The sequence below is a fragment of the Chlorocebus sabaeus genome, chromosome 11 (assembly GCF_047675955.1).
Source record: "Chlorocebus sabaeus isolate Y175 chromosome 11, mChlSab1.0.hap1, whole genome shotgun sequence".
NCBI classification, from domain to species: domain Eukaryota; kingdom Metazoa; phylum Chordata; class Mammalia; order Primates; family Cercopithecidae; genus Chlorocebus; species Chlorocebus sabaeus.
The window spans coordinates 32,711,765-32,733,533 of NC_132914.1; the positions used below are offsets into that span (position 1 = coordinate 32,711,765).

At 43.1% G+C, this 21,769-nt stretch overlaps 1 protein-coding gene across 13 annotated transcripts in view; it reads left to right on the plus strand.

The window, feature by feature from the left end:
- The first annotated feature begins 15,460 nt into the window (after nucleotides 1-15,460).
- BICD1 (BICD cargo adaptor 1) overlaps nucleotides 15,461-21,769 on the plus strand; it is a 276,025-nt gene continuing 269,716 nt past the window's right edge. For 3 of the 13 annotated variants that reach the window (XM_037990150.2, XM_007968120.3, XM_073020610.1), the window contains exon 1: nucleotides 15,972-16,958. In XM_037990150.2, the coding sequence (XP_037846078.1) occupies nucleotides 16,746-16,958 (213 nt within the window). In that variant the 5' untranslated portion in view covers nucleotides 15,972-16,745. Of the gene's footprint in view, nucleotides 16,963-18,086; nucleotides 18,239-21,769 lie in introns of those variants that run through there. The other 10 variants (XR_005237827.2, XR_005237828.2, XM_073020614.1 and 7 more) reach the window with 9 other exon arrangements.

The following is a 21,769-nucleotide window of genomic DNA, read 5'->3' on the forward strand; positions in this document are numbered from 1 at the left end:
GAAAAAGCCCGATGGAATTGACATGCCAGTTATGCCCCAGGCTATACCCTCACAGGATGTGGCCACTGACCAAAGGGAATTGTTCCCGTTGTGTCTTTATTGAGCTCACAGTGCGTGGCTTGGCTCCTGCAGATCTACTCATTCTGAGGACCTGGGCTGCTACCTTCAAAGTCTGCGCAGTTTACTGTTCCAGCCACCAGCACTCTCTCTTTGGGCTGTGACTAGTTGACAGTGACATAACCAAACCATTCTTGAATCATGCTAGCAGGCCTTTATGTGAGCAGTGTGAGTAGGGCCTACCTGAAAGAGCTGATAGAGCTGTTGACAGCACTAAATGAGACAATGTGTATATAGCTCTCAGCGCAGAGCCTGGAACACCGGAGTTGTTCAGTAAATGATCTGTGATCATCTTAGAATACACATCCCCACTTCACAACTTGGTTCCAATATCACCTCTTCTATGAAACTTCCCTGACAACACTCACTAGCAGAGGCATGAAAAATCATCAGAGTTGCTTAAACTTTTCACCTTACAAAGATCTTTCACCTCCATCATCTCACTTGATTTCTGTGACTGCCCTGGGGGTTATATGAGTATTATTATTTTTCTTATGTGACAGATGATAAAACCAAAACACAGTGGGGTTAAGTGACTTCACCATGGCCACATGGGACATGAATCCAAGTCTTGTGACTACTAGTCCACTGTTGTGTCCATCATAGCATTTTGGTAGAGAACATGACTTATAATTCGTAGACACTCAGTGAGGATAGGAGGAAGTAGTAGAAAGTGGAGTGAGAGGGGAGTACCTGGCCTAGGAAAGACAGTTCACAGTTGACAAACATCATTTATCAGCTGTAAGACCTCACGTAAGGCATATAACTTCTCTGTGCCTTCATTTCCTCACCATAAAATGGGAATAATAATAATAATAATATTTTATTATTACCCTGGTGTCTGGGGGTGTTGTAAGGGGTAAATCTATCTATCTGTCGATCGATCTATCTATCTATCTATCTATCTATCTATCTATCTATCTATCTATACAAATCATGTTTTTGTGTTTTCTTTTTTTTTTTTTTTTTTTTTTTTGAGACAGGGTCTTGCTCTGCGATCCAGGCTGGAGTGCAATCACACAATCTCAGCTCACTGAAGTCTCCATCTCCTGGGCTCAAGTGATCCTCCCACCTCAGCCTCCCAAGTAGCTGGGATTACAGGTGTGTACCACCATGTCTGGCTAATTTTTAAACTTTTCTACAGATGGAATTTCTGCTATGTTGCCCAGGCTGGTCTTGAACTTCTGGGCTCAAATGATCCTCCTGCCTCAGCCTCCCAAAGTGCTTGGGATTACAGGTGTGAGCCACCATGCCCCGCTGTTATTTTTTTTTTTTTTAAGTTAAAGAAAAGCACAATGGGATCAACCTTCAAGTTTGTTTACCAAATTAAACACCAAGAGCTTGTAACTGCGTTCTCCTCAGTCACCCAAAAACTCTAGTAGCACATTAAAGAGGTTGTGTATGAGGCTTGTGTCGCTCTGTCTAGCATGTGATCATGGGCTGCCCACAGTATATTTTGGTACTCAGTATCCTCATGAAAATAGGCTGAGATACCCAGGGTCTTTATTAGGAGAAATCAGAACACTATTATGGCATGTGCTTTGCACTTATTAAATTTTTTTTTAAAAGGACAGGCTGGGTGCAGTGGTTCAAGCCTGTAACCCCAGCACTTTGGGAGGCTGAGGCAGGGGGATTGCTTGATCCCAGGAGTTTCAGACCAGCCTGGGCAACATAGTGAGACCTCGTTGCTGCAAAAAATAAAAAATTAACTGGGTGTGGTGGCTCATACCTGTAGCCCCTGATACTTAAGAGGCTGAGGTGGGAGAATTGCTTGAGCCTGGGAGGTTGAGGCTGCAATGTGTTGTAATCGCACCACTGCACTCCAGCCTGGGTGACAGAGCAAGACTCTGACTCAAAAACAAACAAATAAATAAAAATAAATAAATAAATAAAAAGAAAAAGAAAAAGAACAGAAAAAGCAAAAATGTCAAAAAAGAGAACTAAGAAGTTGAGCTGGGTGTGCAAAAACTGTCAAACCATCTAACTTCCCTCCACCAGCAATGAGAGAAAGCATTTTTAAACTGAAATGATTTTAGTAGCTATACTGATTGGTTTGACTTGGTTTAACAAAAATGATCTGTGTAAGCTGATTCCATGCCCATAGCATCAGCTGGGGTTCCATGGCAACAAAAATAATTACTCGTCTGCAAACAGTCTTTGCAACAGCTAAGTGTTAGATTAGCATCTTAAAATTACTTTGTGATTCAAGGAATTTCATTTCCATTCAAAGGACAAAATGATTTTTTTCTGGAATTGGTCATGTTTTAAAAGGACAAGAGGAGACAGATTATGGGGATGTTCTTCTATAAACTGTGTTTAGATTTCAGAACTGTGCATCCATTCTTGGCTAATCAGATGACAGCTCACTCTGCAGGACTCACATGCTGGCCTGATCATTTATGTGTTCTTTGTCACCCTTTTTCTGTTTCCTCCTGTGACTCTTACTCCTTTCAAGCCCCTGTACTCTGACTCCCTCTCAGCAGATGACTGGAGACAGAAAATAAGAGTCCATCATCTTATTTAAACAGATTAAAGGAAACACAAAGACCTCAATGGAAAAATTGCAAAAGATGGAAAGAAAGAGAATAGAAATAATAAACAAATAAATGTAGTATTTTGAGTCAGAAGGTTCAATCTCATTAGTTACCAATAAAATGTACATTGGAAGGACAATACGATGATACCCCTTTTCTACCTGTCAAATTGGCAAAAAGTTTTTTTTTTTTTTTTGAGAGAGAGAATCTCCCTCTGTTGCCCAGGCTGGAGTGCAGTGGCGTGATCCGGCCCAGGGCAAGCTCCGCCTCCTGGGTTGAGGCCATTCTCCTGCCTCAGCCTCCCGAGTAGCTGGGACTACAGGCGCCCGCCACCACGCCCGGCTAATTTTTTGGTATTTTTAGTAGAGACGGGGTTTCACCGTGTTAGCCAGGATGGTCTCGATCTCCTGACCTCGTGATCTGCCTGCCTCAGCCTCCCAAAGTGCTGGGATTACAGGCGTGAGCCACCGCACCTGGCCCAAATTGGCAAAGAGTTTTAAAAGTAATAGCATTCAGCACTGATAAAGGCATGGGAAAGCTGGAGTTCTTTTCCACTCCAACTGACACATAAACTAGTTCACAGCCTTCAAAACATTCATACTCTTGAACCTAGTAGTAACTCTACTTGGAGTAAGTTCTATACAAGGTTAAACTCCAATAATAGGAGAATGATTACAATGATTTCTTTTTAATTATTTTAAAATTTCTTTTAAGCACTTAACTACAAGCTAGTCACACATCTGAGGTCCTTACATGTATTTTGTCATTTAATCCTCATCAGAACTCTATGAAGCAATACTGTATTCCCTTTTTATGGAGGAGGAAACTGAGGTACAGAAGAAACGGAGGGACAGTGGCTCTAACGTCAGAGGCAGGCTCTGAATCAGTATGCTCAACTGCCTAGTTTCAGAAGAGGCTCAAGGCAGCAGGCAGAGCTGTATAAAATGCAAGACAATCTCAAGTATTCTGTAGGAGACAGAAAAACAATGGCAAAGATAGACATAAAACAGAGCCAGGAATGAGGCCAAAAATATATATCATTTGACCTACACACTTGCTAAGAGGACCACAAATTTGGCTAGAAACTTTCTAGCAGCCTGTGGATAAAAGGAAATCTGATCAGTTATACAATTTACAGTATTCATAAGATAAAAGCAGACCAATTACTCAGAAGAAGCCAACAATTCTAGGTAGTAAGACCAGACATAGATTTATTCTGTGAGCACAAAAGGTTCTTGTAAAAAGAGACACTGTGTGAACTAATGGATAATGACCTCAACAGCATCCTTGTTTAGGCAAGATGACCACTGATATGGTTTGGCTGTGTCCCCACCCAAATCTCATATTGAATTGTAGTTTCCATAATCCCCACGTGTCATGGGAGGGACCTGGTGGGAGGTAACTGAATCATGGGGGCAGTTACCTCCATACTGTTCTTGCAATAGTGAATTCTCATGAGATTTGATAGTTTTATAAGGGGCTTTCCCCCTTTTGCTCTGCGCTTATCCTTGCTGCCACCATGTGAAGAAGGACATGTATTGTAAGTTTCCTGAGGCCTTCCCAGCCATGCTGAACCATGAGTCAATTAAACCCCTTTCCTTTATAAATTACCCAGTCTCAAGTATGTCTTTATTAGCAGCATGAGCACAGACGAATACAATCACTTCCACTGGGTTGAGTCTTCCAGCTTTTCTCTTAGGGCTTATGACCCAACATCAAAACATGGTAACAAGCAACCAGGATATGGCTCAAGCACCCAGGTCCCTACTGCTTGGGGGGATTGTAGGATACCTGAGAATGAGTGGACTTATAGCATTTGATAGCTGCTGGGAGAAATGAGACTGAGATTGTGCTTTTCAACAAATATCTAGAATTTATCTGTTCTATTTTGTAAGTCTCCCTCCCCCTTTTTTTTTTTTTTTTTTTTTTTTTTTGATACAGCGTGTTGCTCTCAGGCTGGAGTGTGGTGGTGTTGTCTTGGCTCACTGTAGCCTTGATCTTCCTAGGCTTAGGTGATCCTCTTACCTCAGCCTCCTGGATAGCTGAGACTACAGGCGTGTTCCATTACACCTGGCTAATTTTGTATTTTTTGTAGAGATGGGGTTTTGCCATGTTGCCCCAGCTGGTCTCGAACTCCTGGGCTCAAGCCATCTGCCTGCCTTGGCCTCCCGAAGTACTGGGGCTACAGGCATGAGTCACTGTGCCCAGCCTATTTTGTCAGTCTTATGTGCATTAAAGACCATGATACTAGAGATAGGAATGGTGAAAAATATTGTAATATGAAATGATCAATTATATAGCTGTTAAACATGATGTTTAGGATGTCTTTTGAGAATATGAAAATGTTCTCAAACTATAGTATTAAATAAAACGGGATACAAAACTATATGTAATATGTAATCTCAACAATGTTTAAAATATATATGGAGCTGCAGCGAGCTGAGATCGCGCTACTGCACTTCAGCCTGGGCGACGGCAAGACTGTCTCAAAAAAAAGTATATATATATATAAAATATATATATAGAGAGAGCAAGGTATGAATCTTTAGTTTTTCTTGATATGGTGACTTATTTTTTTCTTTTATTTACTGAATAGAAAGATGAAAGACAATTTCTGGATGGGTTGGAGTATCTTAGAAAGAGGCATCAGTTTTCAATTACTAACTGCTTGGGTCCTGGGTATGACCGACCATCAAACCAAGGGGAAAGAAGAAGAAAACAGTTTTGATTTGATTTGATTAGGAAGCAGGCATGTATATAAGGAGGCATAAAGACCATGTGGGGGAAAAAACTGGGGAGAAATGTAGCAATGTGAAGGATTTCCAGAGGGGCCTTTAGGAACCTAAAAAGCTAATCCCTGAAGTTGTCCATGAGAGAGAGGGCCCAGAGCTAGGAGATTTCTGTCCCCAATGACTTCTCATTCCCTGTCAGACAGGCCTTCACCTGAATGACAACCTGCCCATTACCAGCACTCCAGGCTCTACCCCAATCTCTTCTCACAGAGATATGGAGAAGGCCTTGCTCCTTCCTGCACATGCATTAAACTGACAATTGCCTTGCCACCAGACTCTGTTGGGTTCCTCATTCATTACGCTGTATGAGCATCCTCTGTAACCATGCCCTCGGACATCAGCATGACAAAATGGAGCTGGTGAGGGGAAGCTCTTTATATTTAAGGGGAAGAGGCTGAACTAACAAGCTTGAGATTATTTTAATAGCATACACACACACGCAAACGTGTACGCACAAAATACTGCAAGAACTACACCTTCTTCAAGAATTGCACCTTCTCCTTTCCCCTAGTGCTCCTTAAATGTGGGTATTGCTTCAAATTCCTTCTCAGTCCTTCTTTCTTTTCATTCTAGATCCTCTCCTTGGGCTATTTCAACTTCCATACAAATTCTGATATGCATTAAATCTCAAATCTCCATTATGAGTCTCCTTAAATTACAGTCTAAGGACATCCAGAACAGAGTTTCCACACCAAAGGCACATCTAGTTTCTCATCCACAAGCTTTTTATCTTTGTCTTTGTGTTTGTTTTTTATTCCGGAACTCCTTGACAAATATTATTGCATCATCAGAAGGAAGGTCCTAGGAAAAAGAAAGACATGAGCACTTGTGCTAGGTATTTTACAGGCATATCTTCATTGAATCCTTAAAACCTCTCTATGAAGTAGGCATAATTGTTCCTTATCAGCAAATGAGGAAACCAAGACTTTGAGCAGGTAATTTGTATAAGATCAAATAGCTTGGAAGAGTAGGATGACTAAGTTTTAAAGTCAGGTCTGTCTATTTTTCTAAGAAAAGGAGATTGATGCTTTCCTGTTAGGGAATCAACTTCTTATTCCCAGGCTGTGGAATACTGTGCTAACCAGGAAATAGCCGAGATGGAGTCTCGCTCTGTCACCCAGGCTGGAGTGCAGTGGCGTGATCTCGTCTCACTGCAAGCTCCGCCTCCTGGGTTCACATCATTCTCCTGCCTCAGCCTCCGGAGTAGCTGGGACTACAGGCGCCCACCACCACGCCCGGCTAGTTTTTTGTATTTTTAGTAGAGACACGGTTTCACCGTGTTAGCCGGGATGGTCTCGATCTCCTGACCTCGTGATCCGCCCGTCTTGGCCTCCCAAAGTGCTGGGATTACAGGCGTGAGCCACTGCGCCCCACCAGCCCTTTTTTTGCTTTTCTTTTCTTTTTCTTTTTTCTTTTTTTTTTTTTTTTGAGATGGAGTCTTGCCCTGTTGCCCAGGCTGGAGTGCAGTGGCTCGATCTCGGCTCACTGCAACCTCCGCCTCCCGGGTTCAAGCGATTCTCCTGCCTGAGCCTCCCAAGTAGCTGGGACTACAGGCATGCACCACTATGCCCAGCTAATTTTTGTATTTTTAGTAAAGACAGGGTTTCACCATGTTGGCCAGGCTGGTCTCAAACTCCTGACCTCAGGTGATCTGCACTCCTCGGCCTCCCAAAGTGCTGGGATTACAGGCATGAGCCACTGCACCCGACCTTTTTTTTTTTTTTTTTTTTTTTTGAGATGGAGTTTCCCTCTGTCACCCAGGCTAGAATCCAAGGCGTGAGCTCAGCTCACTGCAACCTCCGCTTCCCGGGTTCAAGTGATTCTCCTGCCTCAGCCTCCTGAGTAACTGGGATTACAGACGTGCACCACCAGGGCCAGCTAATTTTTGTATTTTTAGTAGAGATGGGGTTCACCATATTGGCCAGCCTGGTCTCAAACTCCTAACCTCAAGTGATCTGCCCATTTTGGCCTCCCAAAGTGCTGGGATTACAGGCGTGAGCCACCGTGCCCAGCCACAATAGCCTTTTTGCCTAAGTTTTATTTTAGAATCCTGAGTAAAAGCTGTGACCTTCTAGCTTCATCTACTCTCTGACATTACCTGAAACCTCAGCCTGTGTGGCAAGTTCTATTACAGGATTCACATTTCCTGATTTCAAAATTACTACACAGCAGTGGTAAACAAGACATTGTGGTAGCGCCATAAATAGCGTGATGGTTTGAATGTCTGTGTCCCTTCCAGAATTCATATTGGAAGTTATTCCCCAATGCAGCAGTTTAAGAGGTGAGGCCTTCAGGGGTGATTCGGGCATGCAGGTTCTGCCCTCATGGATGGCATATGGGGAAATAGGCTAGGCCCTTTTTTTTGTGCTTCCGGTCTTCCACCATATGAGGTCACAGCAGGAAGGTACCACCCTGGAAGCAGAGAGCAGCCCTTGCCAGACACCAACTCTACTGGCACCTTGATCTTGTTCTTCTTAGTCTCTAGAACTGTGCAGAAATACATTTCTGGTCTTTATCAATTACCCAGTCTCATGCATTTTGTTATAGGTGTCTGAATGGACTAAGATAGATGGGCATGTAGACCAATGGAATAGATTTGAGAGTCTAGAAATAAACCCATATGTCTGTGGTCAAGTGACTTTTGACAAGGGTATCAAAACCATTCAGTGGGGAAAGAACAGCCTTTCGACAAATGATACTGGGACAACAGGATAGCCACCTGCAAAGGATGACATTGAACCCTCACCTTACACAAGTTAAAGAAATTAATTCAAAATGAACCAGAAACCTAAATGTAAGAGCTGAAACTAAAAAATTTTAAAAATAAAACATAGGTCTAAATCTTCTCAACCTCAGAGTTGGCAATGATATGACAGCAAAAGCACAAACAAAAGAAAAAATAAATTAGACTTCATCAAAGTTAAAAACTTTCATTTTTTAAAGTACCACTTTATTTATTTACTTATTTTTTTGAGACAGAATCTCACTCTGTCGCCCAGGCTAGAGTGCAGTGGTGCGATCTTCACTCCAGGTTCAAGCAATTCTCTTGCCTTAGCCTCCCAAGTAACTGGGATTACATGCATGCGCCATCACATCCGGCTAATTTTTGTATTTTTGTAGACACAGGGTTTCACCATCTTGGCCAGGCTCATCTTGAACTCCTGGCCTCAAGTGATCCGCCCGCCTCAGCCTCCCAAAGTTCTGGGATTACAGGCAGGAGCCACTGCTCCCGGATAAAGGACCATTTAAAAATGTAAAAGGACAACCCCCCTCCGGTCCTGGTTGAACGAAAATCATTCCAAATCAAATATCTGATAAGGGACTTGCATCTAGAATATACAAAGAACCCATACGTTCAATAATAAAATGATTACTAACTCCAACAGTAGACAAAGGATCTGGACAGGCATTTTGCCAACAAAGATATACAAATGGCCAAAAACACATTAAAAAAAGCTCAACATAATTAGCCATCATGGAATTGCAAATCAAAATCACAACAAAATATGCTACTTTACATCTACTAGGGTGGCTGGACTCAAAAATTCAGATGATACCACGGTTGTCAAGGATGTGGAGAAATCAGACCCCTTATACGCTGGTGTTAGGAATGTAAAATGGTTCAGCCACTTTGGGGAACAATCCAGAAGTCCTTCCAAATGTGAAACTTTGAGTTAACACATGACTTAGCAATTCCACTTCCAGGTATGCCCAAAAGAAATGAACATATGTCCACAACAAAAGTTGCACACGATGTTTATAACATATTATTCATAATAGCCAAAAGGTGGAAACAACCCAAATGCCCATAAACTGATGAATGGATACACAGGTGGTATATCTACACAATGCAATATTCTTCAGCCATAAAAAGGAAAGTAGTGGCCGGGCACGGTGGCTCACGCCTGTAATTCCAGCACTTTGGAAAGCAGAGGTGGGTGGATCACTTGAGGTCGGGAGTTCGAGGCCAGCCTGACCACCATGGAGAAACTCCGTCTCTACTAAAAATACAAAAAATTAGCCGGGCATTGGCCAGGAGTGGTGGCTCACGCATGTAATCTCAGCACTTTGGGAGGCCGAGGTGGGCGGATCACGAGGTCAGGAGATCGAGACCATCCTGGCTAACATTTTAGTCTCTACTAAAAATACAAAAAAAAATTAGCCAGGCATGGTGGCGGGTGCACACCTGTAGTCCCAGCTACTCCGGAGGCTGAGGCAGGAGAACGGCATGAACCCGGGAGGTAGAGCTTGCAGTGAGCCGAGATCCCGCCACTGCACTACAGCCTGGGTGACAGAGTGAGACTCCGTCTCAAAAAAAAAAAAAAAAAAAATTAGCCAGGCATAGTGGCGCATGCCTGTAATCCCAGCTACTCGGGAGGCTGAGGTAGGAGAATCCCTTGAACCTGGGAGGTGGAGGTTGCAGTGAGCCGAGATCACGCCACTGCATTCCAGCCTGGGCAACAATAGCGAAACTCTGTCTCAAAAAAAGAAAAAAAAAAAGGAAAGTAGTATGACACATGCTACAATACAGATATATTTTGAAAACATTATGGTAAGAAAGAAGCCAGTCACAAAAGACTACATATTATGTGATGTTATTTATATGAAATATCAAGATTAGGGAAAGCTACAGAGACCAAAAATAGTTTAGTAGTTCCTGAGGACTGGGGTAATGGGGTGGAGGATGGGGATGGGATAGGAGGATGACAGCTAAAGGGTACAGGTGATTAAAGTGGACAAGGGCAGCCACTGAGAGAGCTGGTATCCAAGCAGCTTGGAGATGAAGTCCTGGCGCCAGAAGGCACTGCTGTAGAAGCCACACGTCTCCCTTGAGGGTGCATCTGGAGATCTCAGTATATGATGCGCTCTCGAAGGGCATATTTCCCACCAGCCATGCACAGCAGAGCACCCCAGTGCCCCACAGATCCACCTTCTCATTGTGTGTTCTCCCTGCCGTCATTTCTGGGGACATGGAGTTGTCTGATTAGGCTGTCTCCACATCTTACATTTTTTGAGATGGAGTCTTGCTCTGTTGCCCAGGCAGGAGTGCAGTGGCATGATCTCGGCTCTCTGCAACCACCGCCTCCCAGGTTCAAGCAATTCTCCTGCCTCAGCCTCCCGAGCAGCTAGGACTACAGGTGTGCGCCATCACACCTAGCTAATTTTTGTATTTTTAGTAGAGAGGGGGTTTCACCATGTTGGCCAGGCTCATCTCGAACTCTTGACCTCAGGTGATCCACCTGCCTTGTCCTCCCAAAGTTCTGGGATTGCAGGTATGAGCCACCACGCCCAGCACACATCTTAAATTTCTATTCATGCTGCAATCCACTACAACATGGTATCTGCCTTCTCTGTTCCACACAAATGAACCTTTTCAAGAGCACCCACTTCCATGTTGCCAAGTCCAGTGACATTGTGTGTCCTTATAGTACTTCGCTGTGACCTCTTGTTGGCACTGACTTGGTCCTTATTCCCTAGCTCCTTATACACACTTCTCTTTTGTTACCTTTCAAATGTTTCCCTCCTGATTTCCCCTGCACCCAGTCCCTCTCAACTCTCTTTGCAGGCTTTTCCTCTCCAACTCAAGGTTTATAGGGGTACCTCAGGGCTAGATCCTAGACCCCTTTGTTTTCTTTACTTACATCTTTCCCTAGATAATCCCATCTGTTTTCCATGGATTTCAATGCCATCTAACGCTAATGATTTTCAAAGCAAAGTCATCATACCTCCCAAGAAGTCTTTTCTTAATTTTGGTCTTACATCAAATTGTTGACTTAATATTTCTATTCAAATGTCTCAAAAGTGGCTGGGCACGGTGGCTCACGCCTGTAATCCCAGCACTTTGGGAGGCCAAGGCGGGCAGATCACCTGAGGTCAGGAGTTCGAGACCAGCCTGGCCAACATGGTGAAACCACGTCTCTATTAAGAATACAAAAATTAGCTGGGTGTGGTGGCACATGCCTATAGTCCCAGCTACTTGGGAGGGTGAGGCAGGAAAATTGCTTGAACCCGTGAGGTGGAGGTTATAGTGAGCCGAGATCGCGCCACTGCACTCCAGCCTGGGCAACAGAAGGAGACTCTATCTCAAAAAAACCAAACCAAACTCACAAATGTTTCAAAAGTGTCTTAAGTCTAATATGTTCAAAAGAGAATTCTTGAAACTGTTCCAGCTAACTAAATGGCAGCCCATCTTCCCAAGTCAGAAAATTAGAATTTATTTATCATTCCTTTTTTCTCCCTATCCCACATTCAATCCTCAACAAGGTCTTAAGAATTCTACCCTCCCATTTCACTCCTTCCTCAATATAAATCCATGTACTTCTTTTCCCAGCTGCTATCACCTCAGTCTAGGCCATGATTTTCTTTTTCCTGGACAACTGCAATAGCTTCCTAACTAGGGACCCTACTTCGATCTTTTGATAACTTCCAACTTTTTTGTGTGTGCAGTAGAAAAATTTTAACTTAAAAAAATTTTTTTGAGAGATGGGGTTTCACCATGTTGTCCAGGTTGGTCTTGAACTCCTGGATCAAGCAATCAGCCTGCCTCAGCCTCCCAAAGTGCTCTGGGATTACAGGCGTGAGCCACTGCGTCCAGCCGACATTCTTAAAATACAAATATAACTATTTCATTTCCTGACTAAAGAATCATCAAAGGCTGCCCACTGCCCTGAGAATAAAACCCAAATTCTTCATTCTGACTTGCAAGGCAAGTATAATCCCTGCCTATCTCTCTGATGTTGCCTGACTTCTTGATATAGTCTTAGGTCATTTCCCTTGAGCTTATTAACCCTCAGCCTCTTTGATTTTTTTTTTTTTTTTTTTTTTTTTGGTTTGTTTTTGAGACAGGGTCTTGCTCTGTCACCCAGGCTGGAGTGCAGTGGCACAATCACGGCTCACTGCAGCCTTGACTGCCAGGCTCATGGGATTGTCCCACCTCAGCCTCCTAAGTAGCTGGGACTACAGGTATGCACCATCATGCTCGATTGATTAATTTTTTTTTTTTTTTTAGTAGAGATGGGGGGTCTCGGTATGTTGCCCAGGCTGGTCTCGAACTCCTGAGCTCACATAATCCTCTCACCTTTGCCTCCCAGAGTACTGGGACTACAGGCATGAGCCACTGCACCCAGCAGCCTCCCTGATTTTTATTCTTTGCACTCAACAAGCTCTTTTCTGCCTTTGGCTTTTACACGTGTTATTTCCTTTTCCTGAAAAGCTTCTCCCCCACATTTTATATATCCAACTCCTTTTTGTTCGTTAGATAATAAAATGAATATCACTTCTTCAGAGAGATCTCCACTGATTATCATTTTTTTCTTTTTTTAACCTACATTTTATCCTTGTTTTTCTTTTAAAACTTTTAAAAAGCACATATAAAATGCTTATTAGGTGTGTGATACTATTCTATTCACGACAATCTCATAATTAGATTATATTATTATCTCCTTTTTGGATACGAGGCAACTGAGAAACACACAGCTAGTAAGTGGCAAAGTTGGATCTGACCCAAGTAGAGTAGCTTGTGCTTTTTTTTTTTTTTTCTTTTGATGAGTCTTGCTTTGTCACCAGGTTAGAGCACAGTGGCACAATCAGTTCATTGCAGCCTTAATCTCTTGGGTTCAAGCCATCATCCTGTCTCTGCCTCCTAAGTAGTGGGGACCACAGGCATGTACTACCATGCCCAGCTAATATTTTTTAGTTTTTTGTAGCCATGAAGTCTCTCTATGTTGCCCAGGCTGGTCTTGAACTCCTGGCCTCAGGTGACCTCCTGCCTCAGCCTCCCAAAGTGCTAGGATTACCAGTATGAGCTACCACACCCAGCCTAAGAATGCTTTAAGAAATTATTTTTTATATTCCTGTCATTGATATACATGCAATACATATGGCATATACGAAAAAAGAGGGAAATGCCGCACTGGAACAGCATGGTATATAGGAAATAAATTTGGCTGGGCATGGTGGCTCACATCTGTAATCCCAGAACTTTGGGAGGCTGGGGTGGGAGGATCCCTTGATCCCAGGAGTTCGAGACCAGCCTGGGCAACATAGGCAGACCCCATCTCTACAAAAATTTAAAATATTAGCTGAGTATGGTGGCACACATCTGTAGTCCCAGCTACTCAGGAGGCTGAGGTGGAAGGATCGCTTGAGCCCAGGAGGTTGAGGCTGCAGGGAGTCATGATCACGCTACTGCACTCCAGCCTAAGTGACGGAGACCCTGTCTCAGAAACAAACAAACAAACAAACAAACAAAAAAACAAAAAAAAACCCAAAAAAACACAAAATGAGTTTATCTTCTTTACATTAAATACCAACATTTAAGGATCAAAGTTCAACTAAGCAACATCCTAAAGTGTGAGAGTGTGCAAGACATGCCTGAAATCAGACAAAAGTGACAAGTGACAAAAGTGTATCAATCAGAAAAATGGGGCAGGATAGAGCATAGGGGCTGGGCCACAATGGAAATTTAGAAAAAAGGTAAGTCACAGAGGCAAACTCTGTTCTTAGTCTGATCCAAAGGAGAGGGAAGCGCAGGCAATCTAGTCCAAGTCTTAAGATCCCTTTGGAAGGACTATGCTTACAGTTCATACAGTGAGGAATGGTCAGGGGCTTCCTGGAAAGGCAGGTTAGCAACCTGCAGTTGCAGGTTCCATCTCTTTTCTCTTCAGCAGTTCATCATCATTCATCAACGTGTCAGAGGTCAGATGCCACAGGAGCACACAGAAGGGGCTTCCCACCTGGAGTGTGAGATAAGGAAACATAGGTTGGATGTTGTAGTCATTATCATCCGCTTCTCTACAAAGCTGGAATTTATGGTAGCTGCACATTTGGAGTGTTTTCTCCTTTTATTTATTTATTTTTAGATCAGACAATCACAAGAGAATATTCTTTTGTTTTATTTTCAGATCAGACAATCACATGAGAATATGCTGTTGTGATCACTGGCGTTTAGAAGGAACCTTGTCTGGTTTATGAAGCAATTTAAAACACATCCAGACAGCCTGTTAGTGGAAGTTTTGGAAGGGCACTGTCATTTGCTTTTCCTCCCACGCCATCAACAAGTGTCTTTTTTTTTTTTTTTTGAAATGGAGTCTCTGTTGCCCAGGCTGGAATGTAGTGGCGCCATCTCGGCTCACTGCACCCTCTATCTCCTGGGTTTAAGCAATTCTCCTGCCTCAGCCTCCCAAGTAGCTTGGACAACAGGTGTGCACCACCACGCCTGGCTAATTTTTGTATTTTTTGTAGAGACGGAGTTTCACCATGCGGGCCAGGCTAATCTTGAACTCCTGACCTCAAATGATCCACCTGCTTCAGCCTCCCAAAGTGCTGGGATTATAGGCTTGAGCCACTGTGCCCGGTCAACAATTGTCTTTTTTTTTTTTTTTTTTTTTCTTAACCAGGTACACAATGATGAGAGAGTTGAGTCCTGCTTTCTAACTTAGAAAACGCATGTGTATTGAACACCTGGCCACGGAGAAACAGTTCCGGAAGAGGTGCCATGCAGAAGAAGAGAGGGAAGGAACTGGAAAGACCCACCGATCTGCGGGTCTCACAGCCTCCCGCGACACAGAAATCGCTTCTTTTCTCTTCTATTGCATTCTTTCCTCTTGATTCTCCACCCTTCTCCGCTCTTTCATTTCCTCCACTCTTACTTTGCTTTCACCTCCTTTTGTAACCGTTCATCATCACTCTTTATGTAGATGAATGTGATTATCTTACAAGCATGTAATATTTAGTTGCTGGGTTTGTATGAGTAATGAGTGAACCTGAAGCCAACATGATGAATCCCGTTTAATGCTCTAGAGTTAAGATTCCAGAGTTGCCTGACTTTGGGCAAATCACCCCATCTCCCTTTGCCTTTCTTTCACCCCCTGTAAACTGCGGATAATGGCTCCTACCTCAAAGCATTGTTAGGATTGGAGAGAACGCATGTTACATACTTAGAAGAATGCTTGGCACGGGTCTCAAGAACTCTTAGCTCTTAGTGCTTAAAAAATGCTTATTGTAGGGCATCGCTGGTATCTTATATAGGGCATTTCATGCAGTTTTCCTTTATTGAAGACACAGAGCAAGGTGCTTTGGTGGAAACTATTGGGGCAAGATATACAGTACCTGGAGAGGTTTCCTGGGTGCATGTATTATGGAGATTTTTTTTCTGAGCGGATAGCGCTCTTGTGATACGCTGGGCGAGAGCGAGCAATATTTAGCGGACTATCCTGAGAGGATGATAAGGTTATTTGGTGAGAGTGTTAGATGGCCCAGGCCAGACTCGGGAGAGGCAGGGAGAGAGGGGGACGACGGACGAAGGCGCCTTGGGGGTGTGTCTTGAAGGCTTTGGAAACCCAGCGTTCTTTTGGGGGCAGGTGGCCCAGAGAGCCTTCTGCGTGCCCAGGGGACTAGAAGGATGGGCGGGCCGCGACCGCGATAGTTTTGTTTGCTTTTCTCGGGAGAAAGCGTTCCAGGCAGTTTTCTGAGCTTCGGCCCTCTACGTAGCAAAAGAGCCCGGGCGCCCACGCCGCTCTCAGGGTCTTCTACCGCCACCGGGACAAAGCCCTAGGAGGAGTTCCCGCCCCCGCGAGCCGGACAGGGAGGAGGCTCCCCCGCCGCGCGAGCCCCACCGCTTCCCAGTCCCGGGCCCGTCGCCTGCGCCTCCGCTTGGCGCGCCTCGCGGTGCAGCGGGCGGTGGCCCCGCGCGCCCGGCGGGAGGCGCCTCGGGATGTTTCCGTCTGGTCCTTCCCTCCTCCCCCCGCGCTGACTCCATCCGCTCCCCGCCCCCTGCTCGGAGCCGCCGCCACGCGGGAAGGGAGGGAGCCGGCCCCGAGACTGCATCATTCCGCACCGGCTGCTGCAGGGCCAGAGGGAGCAGGTGGAACGAGCTAGCGAGCCGGAGCGCGCCAGACCCAGGGCGAGACTGCAGTGACGCGGCCCGGGAGACATGGCGGCCGGGCGTCTCTGAATAAGCAGAATCTGGAGCCCCTCGCCGCCCCCGGCCGCCGCAGCCCTGGCCATGCCGCACGGCTGCTGACCGCACGCAGGGGCCGGCCCCGAGGACACATGCGGCGGCCTCTGCCGCCTCGCCCCTGACCCTCTGCCCTGTTCTCCATGTTGCATTTCTCGTCAGTTTCTCGGGCGGTGTAGCTGCCGCTGCCACCAGAGCCGGCGGGGTATCGCGCTGCTCATTCATCCAGCGTACTTTCTTTTCCATTTCCACCCCTCCCTTCCCATTTCCTTCTCCCTTTCCCCGCCAGCTTTGCATCCATCTCCCCGACCCCGTCACCCCCTCTTGCTTCCATCCACCGGGGCTATGGCCGCAGAAGAGGTATTGCAGACGGTGGACCATTATAAGACTGAGATAGAGAGGCTGACCAAGGAGCTCACGGAGACCACCCACGAGAAGATCCAGGCTGCCGAGTATGGGCTGGTGGTGCTGGAGGAGAAGCTGACCCTCAAACAGCAGTATGACGAGCTGGAGGCTGAGTACGACAGCCTCAAACAGGAGCTGGAGCAGCTCAAAGAGGTGAGTTGCCTGTCACCTCTCCCCTTCCTGGCCCGCACTCCCCCCACCGGCAAGGCCCACTCATCATGATCAAGAAGTCATGAAGGAGGTGATTGAAAGGGCTGTTTCTTCTAGGGCCCTTTGTTGATAAGAGAAGATTGAAAGAGTCCATTGTTTTCTCCCCCAAGAGAAAAATTGCCAAAGAAATGAATATATAAGCTGGAATTTGGGAGGCAATGGCTGTTTGGCCTGCGGGGGAGGGAGATTCGTAAGAGTCTTCAAGTCTCAGCACTCTAAGGCGACATTCAAGTGGGTTGGAATGTATAAATCAAACTTCTGAAAACCGCTGTTATCTCAAACCCAGGTTTCAGCGACAATTTCATAGTCCACAGAAGTGATGAGGTTTGTGCCTGAGGACCCACAATTTCAGGATGTAGACTGTGTGGTACCTCAGCTTTTCTCTAGATGTAACCGCTCCTTGGTGAGAGAGGGAGCTCCTCACCAATCCCATTTGACAAAGGCTAGGCAATCTTCATTCTGCTTGGCTTTAGTCATTCTTGTCATTGGGCTGCAGGAGAAAAACAACTTTGCTGGGTGATCCCATTGCCTTGATTTCACCTCGGAGGAGGCTGGGCCATGCCCAAGTCTTATGAGGTCACCCTGACTAGAAAAAATTGAACTCACCTACAAATAGTCTGAAAGAGTGGTGTATATGAAATACGTGGGTAGTGTTGCATTTCAAATGAGGCTCTTCTGGTTGAAACGATATATTTATAAAACCAGAATATCACAAATGGGTGATGTATAATGTCTGTCTTCAGTTTTTTTGTATTTGGCCTCTTTTAAAGCCTGTCGGATGTATGGGAGAAAACAATGAACGTGCTTTGATTTTCTATCAAGCACTCTTAAGAACATACATATTGTTTAAGGAACTCGGTCTGTTTTACCTGATTCTTGAGGCACTATGGGTAGCAAGTAGCCACTTATAAATTTAAATGTAATATACACTCCTTTTCTGTGCGTCAAGTCCTTATTTTTAGGTGCATATTGACATTTAAATGTTAATTATTGTTTGGCATATAATATCAAAAATCTATTTCTTATGAGTTTGGTTTTTCTTGGGAGGGGTCTTATTTTATGCTGTTACAGTTAAAAAAAATGTGATTTATGACATAATGAATCAACTTGCCTTCCAATTTAGTGTGTAATATGGTAAGCATTTATACTTTTAGATATGTCTTACTTTATTTGGATGCCTGCCTACCAAAAAATAAATGTACCACCTATGATTAAAAATCCCAGCTAGGAATCTAATTTTTGTGTGTGTCAGGCTGTACATTTCTAGTTCATGTTTTACTTACCATGTACCTGTCTGGTCTTAACAACAGCTGGAGTTGTTTATATTTTCCAACTTAGATTAGGCTGACATATTTAAATGCAGTGATGCTAAACCTCATGAAGTGAGGAAGCAGGATGATGACTGTAATTCTCAGAGATGTTTTGATGTTGTCTATACCTATCAACACTGCTTTGCCAAGACAGGGAAGTGCAAACCACAAAGTGGTAAGCCATCACCTTCTTGATAAAGGAGATGGACTTAATTTAATGAAATGTACCTGTTACTGACTCTCCTGCTTGATTTAAACAATCCTTCTAGGGATATTTCTGTCATTGCACTTACCTTGCATAGCAAACCTTAATGCAATTGTGTTGCTACACTGTGAGCTTTGCATCCAAAGTCTTTAACACAAAAGCTAGCACATGGTGGGCATGAAATATTTTATGAAAGAATCAGTTTGTACCAGAAGGCACACTTTTGTCAAGCGTTCAGTAGTCAATATTGGTTAGTGTTAGAGAAATACTAAGAAAGTTAGGATGTATAGGAAGTGACAGATGTTAATAAAACTACCTGTATTAGTTTCACCAGCAGTAATTAGAAAAATGTGAAAAAAATGTTTTTTAGGAATAATGTAACTGCGGTTTCTTAATACAGAATGATGCAAATACCAGCTAAAATTTTTTCTATAAATATTTTAATGTGTATTTTGTTCTGTATAGCAGGAGGTTAATAAAAATTTATCAGCATTATTTTTACTAAATGATTCTTTTAATATATTTATTTTCAGTTGCATTTAGCATAAGTGAAATTCAAGATTCCTAAAAAACTGGTTTATACAGTTATATAAAAATGTATTTTAGGTAATAAAATAATTATTATAGTTGATTATTTGATAGTGAGGCCTATTATTTTTATTCTTTAAACATGGAATATACTTTAGTTGGAAATATAACTTAAATTAGTTAAATCGATTTCAAGTAATATTTCTTGTATGAAAAGTAAATCCAAAATAATTGTGCAAACTGAGGTGTTCCAACACTAATATTATATAGAAGTCAGTTTTGAAAAATATATTTTGTGAGTGTTTTGATTTTTCAAACGGAAGTTTTGCTCATTATCAGGTGTATATAGTAAATGATGTTGCATTGTATCTATAAAGCCAAGCATAAAATAAATCTGGCTTATTTCTGGGATCTTTGAACAAATATGATTTATTTAAAAATAATTGAACCAGTTTATGGGAATGTCAACAGAAAACTGCTGTATTAAGTCCAAGTTGGACATTAGTCATTTGCAATCTAGCAACATGGCTCAGTCTTTGCAGGTCATTTTGTTTTCCAGAGTCAGTACCCACCAATGTTGCTACCTTCCTTCCCAGGCTAGGTACTGCTGTGACAATAATGCAAGTGGGCAGTGTTGCCTGAAGATGTACAAAATCAAGATGATGAAATTCATTACATTTTTTTCCTAGTTATTTCTTCTCTTAACTCAATTGTTTTTTGACCTGGCCTGATGTTGTTTAGTGCTCTGCATGGACTACTGTAATTCAGCTCACAAAAGAACACACTTGAAAGAAAAATACTAAGGATTTGAAAAAAGGATGACTTCTGACATCATCAGAATGTTCTCCTTTTCATGATTCTTTGGGCAGCTGGACAGAGCAGCTATATCCACTGGAATACTTGCGTCTGGTTTTGTGATTTCACAAGTAACACTTGCTCTTCAGTGACCTGAGTGAGGGTCACCCACACCCAGTTATGCTCAGGGCCTGGCTGATTATATGTTTGGGATGTACGTAAATCAGCACTGTGAGCCTGTCACCCAGGCCAGAATAGTGTTTGAAGAAGAGTCATAGCTCCAAAATAACCTGAAAACTAAAAATATACATATATAAAAATACCCTAGATCTTAAGAGTGTTTTTGAACTTAAAAATGGTTGAAATTTAAAATGTTGTAAAGTTGAAAAAGAACCCCTTTAGAAAGGAATGATTCAGCATTACTGGTGGCATTTTAAAAAGGAAATGTATCTGTGAGACAGCTTTAGAAAAGTTTTGCAGCTTGGATACCGTAAACTATGCACTAATGAGCTTCAACCCATTTTCTTGCTCATTTTGTCAACCCTGACACCAAGGATGGTTACCAGCTGCTGAAGAAGCACTTTCTGGACATTGGGCAGCTTTTCCTTTTGTAGCCAACTCTATGCTTTTTCAGGGTTATAGTTAAATCATTCAACACAAAAATAGGTACTTATACAGTTTTAGAGCTTGTCACATTGGTGACCTGATGAATGCCATTTAATTACCTAGATTCATCTTTAAGCAGAATTGTTTTCCTTTCAGATGCTTAGAAAGATTTGTTAGTTTCTTTTATATCTTTAAGTTCTAAATCACGAAATCATATGGCAAGAAAAACCCCAGATTTCTTTTCCAATCTATAAATAAACATAAAGAGAAAGTTAATACTTAATTGACCTGAACTATGATTTTTAACTTCTCTCATTGTTGTTATTTTTTTATTTTATTTTATTTTATTTTTGAGATGGAGTCTCGCACTTTCACCCAGGCTGGAGTGCAGTGGCACAGTCTCGGCTCACTGCAAGCTCCACCTCCCGGGTTCACACCATTCTCCTGCCTCAGCCTCCCAAGCAGCTGGGACTACAGGCGCCTGCCACCACGCCCGGCTAATTTTTTGTATTTTAAGTAGAGATGGGGTTTCACTGTGTTAGCCAGGATGGTCTCAATGTTTTTAAAGAAAATATATTTACATTTATCATCAAATTAATCTTAAAATCTAAAATACATTAAGATATGCTTTTGGAAACTGTTTACAAACAACCTCAACAAACAAACATCATCGCTTTCAGTCACATCTCTTTTTTTCTGGACCCAGTTGCTCTAACTTGCACTACCCCTTCCTTTTTTTTTTTTTCTTTGAGATGGAGTTTCACTCTTGTTGCTCAGGCTAGAGTGCAATGGTGTGATATCGGCTCACTGCAACTTCTACCTCCCAGGTTCAAGTGATTCTCCTGCTTCAGCCTCCTGAGTAGCTGGGATTACAGGCATGTGCCACCACGCCTGGCCAATTTTGTATTTTTAGTAGAGACGGGGTTTCTCCATGTTGGTTAGGTTGATCTTGAACTCCCGACCTCAGGTGATCCACCTGCTTCAGCCTCTCAAAGTGCTGGGATTACAGGCAACTGTGCCTGTCCCGTTCTTTTTATTTCAAATCAAGATTTCGTCTCTGGCAAAGTTATTTCTCAGATATAACTTAGCAAGAATTTATCATCTTGTATCACATTCCCCATGTTTATGTGAGTATGTATGACAGCAATGGCTTGAAGATTTCTTCAGAACTTTTTGCTTGCAAATATTTTGCCCTATCATCCCCTTAAATATACTTGTACTCATGGATATTGCTTTCCAAATTTGAAAATAAGGTAATTAATTACTTGCATGTTGAAATATACATAAAGGACTTGCCCACACATAAGATT